Below are 14499 nucleotides of genomic sequence, written 5' to 3'. Positions count from 1 at the left end.
ACCCTCCACTTTGGGCTCCTTTTCTCTACTTTGGGATGCTGGGGGTGCTCCCCTAAGCTTCCCCCCCCCCCCCATTTTTGGGGTGCTCCCCTGACCTTTCCCCCCCCATTTTTCGGGTGCTCCCCATACTTTTTTTCTCCTCATTTTTTGGTTGCTCCTATGATCTTTGATTATTTTTGGGGTGCTCACCTGACTTTCCCTCCCCTCCATTTTTGAGGTGCTCCCCTGACCCATCTTCCCCCCGTTTTTGGGGTTGTCTGTTTTTAGGGTGCTGGTGGGGGGCACGCGCCAGCCGGACCCCTGGAAGGTGCTCCGGGGGCCGGGGGGGCCGCAGCTGCTCCTGGGGCCCTTCCTGCAGCCCCTGGAGCCCAAAGGCGACTCCGAGTCCCTCGAGGGGGCCCTGAGGAACCTCCTCAACTTCCTCAGCTCCAACTTCACCTCCTCCGTGGGGCTGGGCTGGAGCGTGAGTGCTGCACCCCAAAACCTCCCTGAGACCCCTCAAATCTCTTCAGGAACCCCAAAACCTTCTCGGGACCCCCTAAAATCGTTTCAGGAGCGCCAAAACCTCCCTGGGACCCCCCAAAATCTCCCTTGAGGAGCCCCAAATTCCCCCTTCCTCTGGGCTTCCCAAATTGGACTTCAAAACGTCCCTGGGACCCCCCGCCCGAAATCACTTCAGCAGCCTCAAAACCGCCTTGGGAACCCCCAAAATCCTTTCAGGAGCCCCAAGTCCTTCCCCCCCTCCCTGGGACCCCTCAAATCCCCCCCAATCCTGAGCCCCTGGAACCCCCAAATTCCCCCTGTGGGACCCTCCTGCACCCCCAAGCCTCCCTGGGACCCCAATCCTGAACCTTTCAGACCTTCAACTGCCCCCACCCCCTTCAGGACCCCCAAACCCTCCCCCAAACATTCCTGGGACCCCCAAATTCCCACCCCCAACGCCGCCTTCCTGCTCCTGCTGCCCCCTCCCATCTTTTGGGGTCCCCCCACCGATTTTGGGGTGCGGGGGGGTGACGGGTGCCTGTCCCACAGGTGGGGTCCCCCTGGGAGGCCTGGGTGAGCCCCAGCCTGAGGCTGCAGCAGCTGCTGCTGCTCTGGGGGCTCCCCGGGACCCCCGTGCTGAGCTACGGCGACGAGCTGGGGCTGCAGCGACTCCCCAAAAGCCAACAGGTACCGGGGGGGGTTCGGGGGAGGATTTGGGGGGGTTTCAGGGAGGGTTTTTGGGGTACTGCAGGGAAGCTCTGGGGGCCGTGGTGATGCTCTGGGGGTTCTGGGGAGGGATTTGGGGTTTTTAGGGGTGCAGCGGGGGGGTTGGGGTGACCCCCTGACGCCAATTTCGCCGTTTTTTGCCCCAATTTCGCCGTTTTTTGCCGCAGTTGCTGCCGATGCCGTGGGAATCCATCGAGGCGCCGAAAACAGCCGGGAACGGCTCCGAGGTGGGCGGGGCTTGGAGTTTGATTGACAATACTTGTGGGTGGTGCTTTGTTGGGGGCATGGCTTGTTCTAAAGGGGTGCGGCTTAGTCTCGCTCCTCCCATGGGGGCGGGACTTAATGTCCATTTATGGCTGCTGGGGCGTGGTTTCTTTGGCCACGCCCATGTTTGTGTGGCGCGTTAAGGTGGGGCCCCACAAAGTGGCAGCGCTACGTGTTCTTAAAAGGGCAACACCCCCCTTAAAAGGGCAATGGTCCCTTAAAAGGGTAATGCCACCCGCTGCCTCCTTAAAGGGCCAGCGCCTCATTCCCTCCCCTGGGGCTGCATTTGGGGGAAGCCCAGCCCCCAGTGACCCCAGCCCCCTCCTCAATTGCAGCCCCCCGAGCTGGAGCTGTGCACGACGCTGGCCGCGCTGCGGGCCCACGAGCGCTCGCTGCTGCTGGGGGAGGCGTCGGTGGTGCCCGCGGGCCCGGCCGTGGCCGTGCTGCGGCGCTGGGACCAGAGCGAGCGCTTCCTGCTGGTGCTGAACCCCGACAGCACCCCCCTGAAACCCTTCTCGGGCAGGAGGGAGCCCAGGGACCCCCGGGAACCCCCCCTGCCCCCCTCGGCCACCCTGAGCTACAGCACGGCCCCGAGGGCGCCCGGGGAGCAGCAGCTGCTGCTGGAGGAGCTCACGGTGGGAGCCCACGAGGGGGTCCTGCTCAGCTTCCCCTACAGCCCCGAGTGACCCCCTGCACCCCAAACCTGCACCCAGCCCCCCAAACCTGCATTGACCCCCCCTGCACCCCAAACCCGCACTGATCCCCCTCCCCCACCAGCCTTGCACCCCCTCATTCTGGGTGGGGTCCCACACTCAACTCCCTTCACTCATTTTTAGGTTCTCATCCTGCTTCTTTCACCCCAAAGTCCTTTTTTTTTTTGGGGGGGGGGTGGTTCTTCTGTCCTTGATTCCATTTTGGGGTTTTTCTTTTGGGGTTTTCTGGGCATATCGGGGTCTCCCCCACCCCAAACACTGAATAAATGAACTGCATTTGTGTCCTTGCCTTTGTCTCTGTTTTTGGGGGGTCTGAGTGTTTGATTTGGAAGCATTGCAGACCCCTGGGAGTGCCCCAAAACAGGGGGGAGGACTTGGGCTCCGAGAGGAATATTGGGGGGCAGGGGAGCCCAAAGAGGGGTCCATGACACCCCAAAATGAAGGGGGTTAAATTTGAGGGCTCAAGGAGGGGGTCCTGGGCCTGTTGAAGGGGTAACCAAGACCCCAAAAATGGGAAAATCCAGCCCGAAATGGGGGTTGGGACCCACAGTGGGGCCTCAGGGGTGCCCCTGAGAAATGGGGACCCCCAAAATAAAGGGGTGGGGCCAGGACAGGGGGTGGGGACTGGGAAGGTTTTTGGGGAAGGGTCTCAAATCCTGTGGGGAGCTCTGGAGGGTTTGGGGGATCTCTGAAGCGTTTGGGGAGGGGTCTCGGGGATGGTTTGGAGGTTCCGGGGGGGGTGGGATTAATTTTTTTGGCCCTGCCCCTTTAAGAGAGCCCTAACTTGTGCGGCCCCGCCCATTCCTGGCTAGGCCACGCCCCATTGTCCTGGTACCTGCCCCTGGCTAGAAGCTAAATCAATTAAACAGTGTTTTTTAAATGTTTTTTTTTTTTTTTTCCCAAATTTAATTTGTGGCTGCCTCAGAACTGCATGGCCGCCTCCAGCGTCTCCGAGAGCTTCGTGGCGATTTTCCCTGCGGGATGGGGGCGATCAGGAATTTGAAGGGAGGGGGTCAGGGAGGTCTGGGAGGGGTCAGGAAAAGGGGGTGTCTTCACTCACCTGCTCTTTTTTGCAGCTTTTTCCTCCTTTTTCCAGCTGCCTGCAGCCCCTGGCCCTGGAATAGAGGGGGGAGCGCAGCCACCTCCTCCAGACGGGGGGCTCGGGGCAGCGACTCCCCCCCAGTGCCCCCCGACTTCACCCGGGGCTTCAGCTCCACCGTCATCGTGCCGAGCTGGGGGGGGGTCAAATATTAACCCACTGCCCCCCAAAAATCCCCCCCCCCCAAGCTCAGCAAATCCCTTCCCACCTTCAGGTCACCGCTGTCGTCCTCCATGGCTTCTCCTTCCCCTTCCTCCTCCGGGGACAGCCCCAGCCCCGTCACCGTCACTGGGACAGCTGTGGGGGGGGCAGGTGAGTTTTGGGGGGACCCCGAGGGGGGAAGGGAGCGGGGATCAGGCGCTGCTCACCTGCCAGGGCCTCGGCATCGCCCCGTTCCAGAGCCTCCAGGTCCAGCGCCGGCCCCAGCGCCGGCAGGATTTGGGCTTCGAGCTGCACCCCCTGTGATTTGGGGGGGTGGGTGTAGTACGAGATCTTCCCGCTGTGGAAAAAGGGGGGGTCAGGCTGTGGGGAGACCCCTCCTGTCCCAAAAAAACAGGGCTCAGGGTGTGGGGGGACCCTGCAGCCCTTCCCAAATGGGGTAACGGGGGTAGAAAGATGCTTCCAGTCCCCAAAAAGGGAATCGCAGGGTATGAAAAAAACAGCTCTGAAGCCTGAAAAAGGGGAGTCAAGGTGTGTGGGAGACCCCACAGCCCCCCAAAAAGGGGTCCTAGGGTTTGAAAAGACCCCTTTGTTCACAACAAGGGGCTCAGAAAGTGTGGAAAAACTCTCCTGTCCCCAGAAATTGGGTCAGGGCATATGGAAACTTTGTAACCCCCCAAAAAAATGGGGTTACGTGGTGTGGAAAGACCCCTCCTGCCCTCAAAATGGGGTCAGGGTGCAGGGGGACCCTCCCCAGCCCTGCCCAGAATGGGGTGAGAGTGTGGGAAGACCCCCTCCACCCACAGAAAAAGGGAATCAGGGTGAAAAAAACCCTCTGAGCCCCCCAGGAATGGAGTCAGAGCGTGGGGACAGCCCCCCAAAGCGCCCCCGTCCCTCACGCACCCGGTCCAGTCGCGCAGCAGGGCCACGGCGGCGGCGTGGGCGTCCGGCAGCCCCCCCGGGCGCAGCCGGCCCTGCCGCCGGGCCAGGTGGGCCAGGAACTGCAGGGGGTCGCTGCAGGGGGGGACCCCATAGACCTCGCTCAGCTGTGGGGGGCACACAGAGGGGCTTGGCGGGGATGGACACGCAGGGGGCTGTCACCCTGCCCCCCTCTCTGAGGCCAAAATGGGCTGAAAATGCCCAAAGTGGGGGAGGGTCCCCCTGAAATAACCTCCCCTCCCCCAGTGTCGAGCCCCCCCTTAATCTGGATTTTGGGTGTCACTGAATCCCCCAAATGGCTGAGCTGGAAAAATTGGGGTGCCCCCCAAATTGGGAACGTTGCCATTGGGATGGAGCCCCCCCCCACCCCACCCCATATGCATCCTCAGCCCCCCCAGGGGGGTCCCCACGCACCTGCTGGGGGGGGCAGCGGCGCAGGATGGCGCAGGCCGGGGTCAGGGGGTCCCGCAGGCGCTGGGGGGCCAGGGCCCCCCTCAGGGGGGCGGTGGCCGGGGGGTCCCCCGAGTCCAGCACCACGCCCGGACAGTCCAGGAGCCGGATGTGCCGGTCCAGCTGCACGGCCTGCAGGCACCTGGGGGCGGGGTCTGAGTGCCACACCCACCACACCTGGGCGGGGTCTCTGCCACACCCATACACTTGGACAGAATCAATGCAGGCTCCACCCACAGCCCCCCCACCCCGTGCAGGTGACCCCACCTCCCCCCAGGTGGGCTCACCTGGTGACCCCGGGCGTGGCCCCGACCCCGCAGGCGCGGCTGCGCTTGAGGCTGTTGATGAGGCTGCTCTTGCCCACGTTTGGGTACCCTGGGGAAGGGGTTAAGGTTGGGGGGGCCCAAAACCCAGCCCCCCAACCCCCAACTGCCCCCCCCAAAGCGCCCACACCCCACTCACCACCCCTCCTATTTCACAGCCCTCACTCAACCCCAACCCCCCAAAATCCCCCCTCACACTCCAGCCCCCCTTTCACAGCCCCCCATGTCCCCCCCAGCCCCCATTTCAGAGCCCCCCACTCAACCCCCAGCCCCCCCCGTGCCCCCCAGCCCCTCACCCACGACCCCCACGGTGATGGAGCTCCTGCCCTCCCCGCAGCGGCCGTAGTTGCTCAGGATGTTCAGGAGGCTCTCGGCCCCCACGCAGGCCCCCATGGCCAGCACCTCCTCGGAGGCTGTGGCCACCGGCACCCGGATCTGCTTCTGTGGAGGCACGGGGGGGGTGGGGGGGTGGGGGGGGTCAGGGGCACCCCCTCACCTGAGCCGCCCCCCCCCTCCCCTCCCCCAGCACCCACCAGATTTCGGCTCTGCTGCTGCGTGCACGCCTTGAAGGCCACGGTGGGGAACTCGGCCCGCAGGTGCTTCAGCCACGCGGCCACCACGTCCCGCGGCACCAGGTCTGGGTGGGGGGGACACACAGGGGTGTCCCCAGGGCCGCGGGGACAGGAGAACCCCCAAATCCAGGCTGGGACCCCTCCCCCAGATGCAGCCCTCGCTCACCGATCTTGTTGAGGACGAGCACGAGGCGCTGCTGGGGCCGCAGGGCCCCCTCGAGCCGGGGGCTGCGGCAGCCCTGGGGGTCGCGGGCGTCCAGCACCTCCAGCACCACGTCAGACGCCGCCAGCACCTGCCAGGATCGGGGTTCAGCCGGGGGAAAGACCCCCCAAAAATCCCCCCCAGCCCCCCGGCACTGACCTTGCGCAGCTCCCGCCCGAACTGGCGCAGCGACGCCTCGTCCTGGGGGGGCTGGGGGGGCTCCTCCTCCTCCTCCTCTTCCTTCTCCTGGGGGCACCTGTGTTACAGCCGTGGGGGGCACCCCCGGGGAGCCCCCCCGAGTTCTGGGGGGAATCCCCGCTGTGGGGGAACCCCCCTGTCCTCTGGGGAGCCCCCTGTCCTGGAGAAGAGCCCCCCCTTCTCTTCCAGGGGGAGCCCCTCCCTCTCAGGGGAGCCCCCTGCTTGGGAAGCCCCCCCACTCTTTAGGGAGACCCCCCCCCTCTTTAGGGAGACCCCCCCCTATTTAGGGCCCCCCCCGGGTGTCCCCAGCCCCACCTGGCTCTGGAAGCGCTGCTGTCGCTGCAGAGCGTCCGCCAGGTGCACGGCCAGGTGTGAGCGCTGCTGCCCCTCCAGGGCCTGTGGGACACCGAGGGGTCACACCCCGAACCCCCCGGGGTCACACCCCGAACCCCCCGGGGTCAGACGGGGCGGGGGGTGACCCCAAACAGCCCCCCCGAGTTTGTACTTGAGCGGTGACCCCAAAGTGCCCCGCCGGGGTCACAATGGGAGGAACGCTCCAAAATCCTCCTGCGCCCAGATCTGCCAGGAACACCCCAAAACACCGCGGGGGGGCTCCAGAATCCCTCCCGGGGTCACGTCTGGAGGACAACCCCGAACTTCCCCCGCGGGGTCACCCCCAAAATGCCCCCCGGGATTCTTTACCCGTCTCTGCCGGGTCTTGCTCTGCTGCTGCTGCGCGAAGGCGGCGAAGCGGCCGAGCCGCGGCACCCCCAGCTCCTTCCTGACCCCGACACGCGCGCGCCGGGCCTGGGGACAGCGCGGGGGTGACACGGGGACACCCCGAGGGGTGGGGGGGTCACAAGGGCTGCACCCCCAAACCCGCCCGGTTCCCTCCCTCCCTCCCCCGGGCCGGGCTGGGGCTCACCTGGACGCGCTTCTTGCGGGACGCCTCCACCTGTCGTCCTGCAGGGAGGGGCGGGGTGAGTGCGGGGGGGTCCCCCGAGCCCCCCGAGCCCTCCCGGCGCCTCCCTGAACTCACGGGACCGGGTCATGGCTGCGGCTCCCACGCCGCCGGGGATCCCTGGCGCAGCGGAAGTGACGCCGCTTCCGGCGCGGCGAAAAGGCGCCACATCGCGGCGGCAGCGTCCCGCCATCGCTACGAACAACATGGCGGCCACCAGCCACGCTCAAGATGGCGCCCCCCGCGCCAATACAACATCCAAGATGGCGGCCTCCATTGGGCAACATCCACACACCCCCCCCCCCAAGGCCACACCCAACATAGCGTTTCCCGTCCCTCCCCTGTGTGGCCAAGGAGCCACACTCGACATGGCGGCGACAGCGACACGGCCACGCTCAAGCTGGCGGACAGCAGCAGAAGCCGCTTTTAGGGCCACATCCAACATGGCGGCCCCGCGCGACCATCAGCCCGCCACACCCAAGATGGCGGCCAAGCCCACCCCTCCCCCCCAAGAACGACCGGGACTGCCCTTACCAAGAGTGCATTTTTTTATTCCTTTTTTTTTTTTTAAACTTTTTCTCTCAGTTTTGGGGTGGGGGGAGGGGCTGAACTTCTTATTTATAATTTCAGGGGCTCCCCCCTTTCACCATCCCCGCCCCCCCCCAGCCCCCAACACGGGGGAAGGGGGTGAGGGGGGGAAGGAAGGAACCCCAACCCTCCAACAGAGCAAAACCCCCCCCCCCAAACCGGGACCGGAGGGAAAAAAAAAAAAATAAACCCCGAAAAAAAAAAAAAAAAACAAAAACCAAAACAAACCAAAAAAAGCCAATGGAACCAAAAAATATATATATATTTATAGAGCCCCAGCGGGGGTCCGGCGCAGCCCCCCTAGGCCAGCCCGAAGCCCTCGGAGCACTCCTGGATGGCCAGCAGCAGCATGTGCCGCAGCTTCTCGTAGCTCTCGTAGGCCGGCAGGTCCAGCTGGTTGAAGCTGGGGACACACCCGTGTCACTGTCACCTCCCCGAGAGACACTGTCCCCAGTGCCACCCTGCCCACGTCCCGCTGTCCTCATGTCCCTGTCCCAGCTTTGTCCCCCTGCGCCGAGCTGGTGGCACCATCCCACCCCCCAGTCCTGCTCCTCGGGTGTGTCCCCGGCCAGGGTCCTCACCTGACCCCAGTGCCACCTCACCTGTGTGTCCCCACGTCCTCCTGGTGTCCCTGCCACCCTTTCATGTCCCCCTGTCCCAGGTGTGGGCAGTGGAGGCCGCGTGTCCCCAATGTACCCCCCTGTGCCCTCACCAGGTGTGTACCGGGGCAGGTGCTCAGTGTCCCCCCCATGTCCCCTCCTGTGTCCCCCATTCCAGGTGTGTGCTCAGTGTCCCCTCACATCCTCCTGTCCCTGTGTCCCTGTGTCTCCTCGCCAGGTGTGTGCCAGGTCTGGTGGGCATTGTCCCCCCGTGTCCCTCTGTCCTCCCGTCCCTGTGTCCCCATGTCCCCAGACCAGCTGTGTGCTGGGGGACAGCACGGTGCCCAGTGTCACCTCACGTCCCTGTCCCCGTGTCCCTCACCAGGTGTGGGCCGAGGGCAACTGGTCGGTGTCCCCATGTCCTCCCACTGTGCTTCCCCCGTGTCCCCATGTCCCCCCCATGTCCCTGTGTCCCCTCTATGTCCCCCCGTGTCCCCCCATGTCCCTCAGCAGGCGTGATCCCAGGGCAGTGCTCGGTGTTCCCATGTCCCCGTGTCCCTTGCCAGGTGTGAGCCCAGGGCAGTGCTCGGTGTCCCCGTGTCCCCCCCGTGTCCCCCCATGTCCCCCCCATGTCCCTCAGCAGGTGTGGGCCGAGGGCAGCCGGTCAGTGTCCCCATATCCCCCTGTGTCCCCCCATGTCCCTCACCAGGTGTGAACCCACGGCAGTGCTTGGTGTCCCCATGTCCCCCCCATGTCCCCCCCATGTCCCCCCATGTTCCCCCCGTGTCCCTCACCAGGTGTGGGCCGAGGGCAGCCGGTCGGTGGAGCGGTCGTCGCGGTGGATCTGGAATTTCTGGATGCCGTTCATGCCCTCGAGGGCGGCGAATCCCTGCAGGGGCACCTTGGACGTGCCCGTCACAAACTGCAGGAACTTGGCGCGGTCGGCCTGGTCGAAGGAGCGCAGGGCGCGCCAGAACCACTGGATCTGGGCACGGGGACAGGGACAGGGATGGTCAGCCACTGGGACCCCCTGGAATCCCCCCAGGATCCCCTCCAAGAACCCAGTGGATCCCCCCAGAACACCCTGGAACCCCACAGAATCCCTCTGGAACTGCCTGGATCCCCCCAGAACCCCACAGAATCACCCCAGAATCCTGGAATCCCCTGAAATCAACCCAGGACCTCCCCAGGTGCCAGCCCCACCTGGATGGAGTTGCCCTGGCACCCAGAATCCCCCCCCAGAACCCCCTGAAATCCCCCCAGAAGCCCCTGAAATCCCCCCTGAAATGCCCCCAGACCTCCCCAGGTGCCAGCCCCACCTGGATGGAGTTGTACTGGTACCCAGAATCCCCCCAGAACCCCCTGAAATCGCCCCAGAATCTCCAGAAATTCCCCCAGAACCCCCTGAAATGCCCCCAGGACCCACCCAGGTGCCAGCCCCACCTGGATGGAGTTGCCCTGGTACTTGTGGTACTCGGTGTTGGCCTTGAGGTCGTCGATGTCGATGGTGGGCAGCCCCGAGATGAGCAGCTCCAGCTCCTGCTCCGTGAAGATGGAGATGAGGCGCTTGGGGATGATCTCGTAGAACCCTTCCAGGAACGCCGCCAGCTGCTTCCGGATGGCGCCTGCGGGATTTTGGGGGGGGTCAGGGGGGTCCTGGGAGCACCCCCGGAGCCCCCCCGGCCCCGATGCTCACCGGTCATGCGCATCTGGCACACGAGGTGCACGTACTCCTTCTTGTTCTCCTCCGTCACCAGCACGTTGGCCCCGTTGGGCTTCAGGTCCCGCACCTCACACACCCCAAATTCCTGCACCTGGAGGGGCACGGGGGGGTCACTAGGGTGTGGGGACATGGGGGGGGGGACATCCCTGAGCCTTGAACACCCCGAATTCCAGCACCCGGGGCGGCACGGGGGAGTCACAGAGGGGTCAGCAGGGTGTGGGGACATCCCTGAGCCTCAAACAACCCAAATTTCCACATTTCCGAACCCCAAGCACCCCAAATTCCTGCACCTGGGGGGCCACGGGGGGTCAGTGGGGTGTGGGGACACAAGGGGGACATCCCTGAACCTTGCACACCCCTGTGGTCCTGGACATGTCTTGGTGCTCTTCTGGGGATCCCAGGGGGGGTCTTGGTGCTCTCAGGGGGTCCCAGGGAGGTCCTGCTGCTGGTTTTGGGTGGGTCCCAGGGGGGTCCTAGTGCCCTCAGGAGTTACTGGGGGGAGGGGGTCCTGCTGCTGATTCTGGGGGTCCTGTGGGGGTTCCAGTGCTGGTTTTAGGGTCCTGGTGCTGGTTGTGGGGGTCCTGGTGCTGGTTTTGGGTGTCCCAGGGGAATCCTGGTGCTGGTTTTGGGGGTCCTGGGGGTCCCAGTGCTGGTTTTGGGGTCCCAGTACTGGTTTTGGGTGTCCCAGGGGGGCCCCGGTGCTGGTTTTGGGGGTCCTGGGGGTCCCAGTGCTGGTTTTGGGGGTCCTGGGGGTCCCCACCTCGGTGCTGAAGGTGAGGTCGTAGCCCAGCGTGGAGACGTCGTTCTCCAGCAGGTACACGAGGCCCTGGTAGAAGTGATAGTCCTCGCTCTCCATGTCCGTGTACCTGGGGGGCCAAAAACGGGGGGCAGCACCCCAAAAATGGGGTCAGAAACCACGGGGAGCCCCAAAACAGGGTCAGACTCTGCCAGGAGCCCCAAAAATGGGGTCATACCCTGCTGGAGAGCCCAAAAAAACAGGGTCAGACCCTACCAGGGCTCCAGAACCCCATAAATGCAGTCTCACATCCCTCTGAGGGGGTCCAGCACCCCATAAATGGCTCAGATTTTCTCCAAGGGAATCCAGCACTCCATAAATGTCATCCCACAGCCCTCTACGGGTATCCAGCACCCCATAAATGACTCCAAATGATTTTGAAGGGTGTCCAGCACCCTACAACTAACTCCAGCACCCCATAAACGCAGTCCCACCCCCACAAACACACTCCCACACCCCATAAATGCAATCCTACCCCGCTCTGAGCAGCTCCAGCACCCCACAAAGACACTCCCACCCCACAAACGCAGTCCCACACCCCTCTGAGGGGCTCCAGCACCCCATAAACAGCTCCCAGCCCCACAAAAACACTCCCACACCCCACAAATACACTCCCATCCCCCACAAATGCAGTCCCAGCCCCCTCTGAGGGGCTCCAGCACCCCATAAACAGCTCCCACACCCCACAAACACACTCCCAACCCCTCTCTGAGGGGCTCCAGCACCCTATAAATTACTCCAGCACCCCATAAACACACTCCCACCCCCACAAATACACTCCCACACCCCATAAATGCACTCCCACACCCCTGGAAGGGCTCCAGCACCCCATAAACAGCTCCCACACCCCACAAACACCCCTCCACCCACCCCCTCCGAGTCTCCCAGCCCCCCTGGCCGCCGTGGCTCGCCCCTTACCGCACGGACTTGCCCAGGATGTGTTTGTAGAAGGAGCGGGTGAAGTAGCACTCCAGCAGCCGGTTGTCGTAGACGGCTTTGGCCACGATCCTGCCCACGAACTTGAAGTAGCTCAGGTGGTTGGGGTTGCAGTGGGACGAGGGGTTGATGGTGTAGGTGACGCGGTCGCCGGGCGAGGTGCGGAACAGGGCGTACATGGGGTTGAACATCTCGCGGGAGATGATCATGTACCACTCCCGCAGCAGCCCCCCGGCGTCCTGGCCCTCCTCGCCCTCGAACACGATGTACCTGAGGGGCCACGGGGGTTAGTGGGGGTGGGAGAGAGGGTCTGGGGAGGGTGGAGGTGGTTTTGGGGGGAATTGGGGCGTTTGGAGGTGTTTTTGGGGAGACTTGGGGGGCAACTGGGGGGTTTGGAGGTGGTTTTGAGGGGAATTGGGGCGTTTGGAGGTGGTTTTGGGGGCAACTGGGGGGTTTGGAGGTGGTTTTGGGGGGAATTGGGGCATTTGGGGTTGGTTTTGGGGGGAATTGGGGCATTTGGAGGTGGTTTTGGGGGGAATTGGGGTGTTTGGAGGTGGTTTTGGGGGCAACTGGGGGGTTTGGAGGTGGTTTTGGGGGGAATTGGGGGGTTTGGAGGCATGGGAGGAGGGTGGAGGGCGTTTTGGGTGGGTCAGGGGGTGTTTGTGGGGGGGGTCTGTGCGTGTTTAGAGGGCGTTTGTAGGGCTGGAGAGGTGCTCTGGGTGTCCTGGGGGTGTTTCAGGTATCCCAAGGGGTGTTTTGGGTATCCCAAGTGAATTTTGAGTGTCCCAAGGGATATTTTGGGTGTCCAGGGGATATTCTGGGGTGCCCAGGGGATATTTTGAGGTTCCCAGAGGACATTTTGAGGTGCCCAGGGGGTATTTTGGGGTTCCCAGGAGGTATTTTGGGGTGTCTCCGGGGTTCTCACAGGCGGTTCTTCATCTCCTCGGGGGATTTGCGGTGCAGCTCCCGGTACGAATCCTCGAAGACGTGGTCGCGCCGGACGTGCACGGCCATGTCCTCCTTGCGCAGCCCCTCGTCCAGGCGCTCCAGCTCCTGCCTGAAATACCTGGCCAGGGCAAAAAAAGGGGTGTCAGGGGCTGTGGGACCCCCGGGACCCCCCTCCTGGGACCCTCCCCCCAGGCCACGCACTTGCGCTTGACGTCGAAGTCCAGCACGCGGATGTAATCGACCAGCACGGCGAAGGGGCCGTCGGCCAGGTGCGTGGTGGACTGCCGCAGGATCTGGTTCAGCACCGTCCGGTGGGTCTCTGGGGGGAGGGAAAAGGGGTTTGGGGGTGTCCCCAAGTAGGGGAACCCCCCTTGTGGAATGCCCTACGGTTGTGGTCCCGGAATGAGCCGTTGGTGGCCCCGTTCTTGGCTTGCATGGACCTCAAAGTGTTGAGGGGGTCAAAAATCCCCCAAATTCACCCTCCCCGAATTGCCCCTTGCCAAAGACTTGAGGAGCCCAAAAATCCCCCGAATTTTCCCTCCCCAAAGCTTTGGGGTTCCCCCAAATTCCCCCTTTCCGAAGACTTGGGGTTCCCCCAAATTCATCCTCCCGAAGCCTTGGGGTTCCCCCAAACCGCTTCCCAACGTCCCCAAAACCCCTCTCAAATCCCCCAAACTCCCTCCTCACAGTCCCAATCCCCTTCCCCACACCCTAAGCTCCCCCAAACACCCTCCAAGCTGCCTCCACCCCCCTCAAAACCCTTCCTAACCCCTTCCCCACTTTCCCAATCCCCAAACCCCCCTCCGGTGGCCCCCCAAACACCCTCCAAGCTGCCTTCAGCCCCCAAAAGCACCTCCTCACATCCCAATGCCATTCCCCACATCCTAAACTCCCCCAAAACTGCCCCCAAAGCCCCTAAACACCCTCCAAGCTGCCTTCAGCCCCGCTAAAACCCTTCCTTGACCCTTCCAAACCCCGTCCCCACATTCCCAAAGCCTTTCCCCGCTTTGCCAATCCCCGGTGCCCCGTGGTGCCCCGGCTCACCGGCGAAGCGCAGGAATTTCTGCGTGTCCGGGGGCAGGCTGGCCGAGATGTGCATGGCCGAGGGCTCCCGCGAGAAGAAGGGGTCCAGGGCGGAGGGGGTGGCGGGGGTGAGGGGCGCGGGGGACAGCGGCGGTGGCTCGTCCTTGATGTGTGCCAGCTGGCTCTCCCGCGTGTCCCGCACCGGCGGGCGGCTCTCGCGCTCCGTGGCGTGCACCAGGAAAAACGCCTCGACGGCCGGCTGCAGCACTGAGGGACAGGGGTCAGCGACGGCGTGGGGCACGGGGACAGCACGGGGACAGCGTGGGGACAGCGGGCAGCGTGGGGCAGGGGGACAGCATGGGGACAGTGGGCGGTGTGGGGCAGGGGGACAGCACAGGGACAGCACGGGGACAGCACGGGGTCAGGGTGAGGTCAGCGAGTGGTGTGGGGCAGGGGGACAGCATGGGGACAGAGTGGGGTCAGCGGGCAGCATGGGGCAAGAGGACAGCACAAAGTCAGCAGGGGGCATGGGACAAGAGACTGTGGGGTCAGTGGGGTGGGGGACAGGGACAGTGTGGGTAAGTGGGGTGGTGTGGGACGAGGACAGTGCAGGGTGAGCGGGGTGGGAATGGAACAGGGGGACAAAATGGTATGGAGGTGGAGGGGAACACCCTGGGATGGGGAGGGGGACACACTGGAATAGGGGAAGGGAACATCCCAGAACTGGGGGGATATCCAAGGATGGGGGGAATGCTATGGGGTGGAGGTGGGAACACCCCTTGATGGGGGGAGAACAG

General features: G+C 64.0%; 3 protein-coding genes across 3 annotated transcripts in view; 1 reads left to right on the top strand and 2 right to left on the bottom strand.

The window, feature by feature from the left end:
• Positions 1-229: 229 nt before the first annotated feature.
• Positions 230-2468, top strand: LOC128820977 (4F2 cell-surface antigen heavy chain-like; the record flags this gene model as incomplete). Its single annotated transcript, XM_054001830.1, has 4 exons — positions 230-463; positions 1033-1170; positions 1377-1436; positions 1809-2468. Coding segments are annotated over 4 exons (783 nt in total), but the record flags the coding sequence as incomplete, so codon positions are not given.
• A 610-nt stretch (positions 2469-3078) lies between these two features.
• On the bottom strand, positions 3079-7296 carry GNL3L (G protein nucleolar 3 like). The gene is made up of 15 exons (XM_054001885.1): positions 7168-7296; positions 7054-7091; positions 6831-6935; positions 6444-6524; positions 6090-6176; positions 5895-6021; positions 5690-5793; positions 5453-5597; positions 5121-5208; positions 4798-4975; positions 4348-4490; positions 3654-3784; positions 3494-3582; positions 3247-3418; positions 3079-3160 (listed from the first exon to the last, which is right to left on the bottom strand). Exons 1-15 carry the CDS (start codon positions 7280-7282, stop codon positions 3108-3110), a joined length of 1656 nt encoding a protein of 551 aa, XP_053857860.1. The 5' UTR covers positions 7283-7296; the 3' UTR covers positions 3079-3107.
• Positions 7297-7920: 624 nt separating this feature from the next.
• The window catches only part of HUWE1 (HECT, UBA and WWE domain containing E3 ubiquitin protein ligase 1), a 49623-nt gene continuing 43044 nt past the window's right edge, over positions 7921-14499 (bottom strand). The window contains 9 exon segments of the mRNA XM_054001901.1: positions 7921-8080; positions 9071-9261; positions 9720-9901; positions 9973-10090; positions 10760-10865; positions 11714-12001; positions 12657-12797; positions 12881-12998; positions 13724-13969. Of these exon segments, the coding sequence (XP_053857876.1) occupies positions 7978-8080; positions 9071-9261; positions 9720-9901; positions 9973-10090; positions 10760-10865; positions 11714-12001; positions 12657-12797; positions 12881-12998; positions 13724-13969 (1493 nt within the window). The 3' untranslated portion in view covers positions 7921-7977.

Source organism: Vidua macroura, chromosome 33, assembly GCF_024509145.1.
Source record: "Vidua macroura isolate BioBank_ID:100142 chromosome 33, ASM2450914v1, whole genome shotgun sequence".
Taxonomy (NCBI): domain Eukaryota; kingdom Metazoa; phylum Chordata; class Aves; order Passeriformes; family Viduidae; genus Vidua; species Vidua macroura.
The sequence above is the reverse complement of the archived record's forward strand: the minus strand, read 5'-3'. Positions and strand labels throughout refer to the sequence as shown.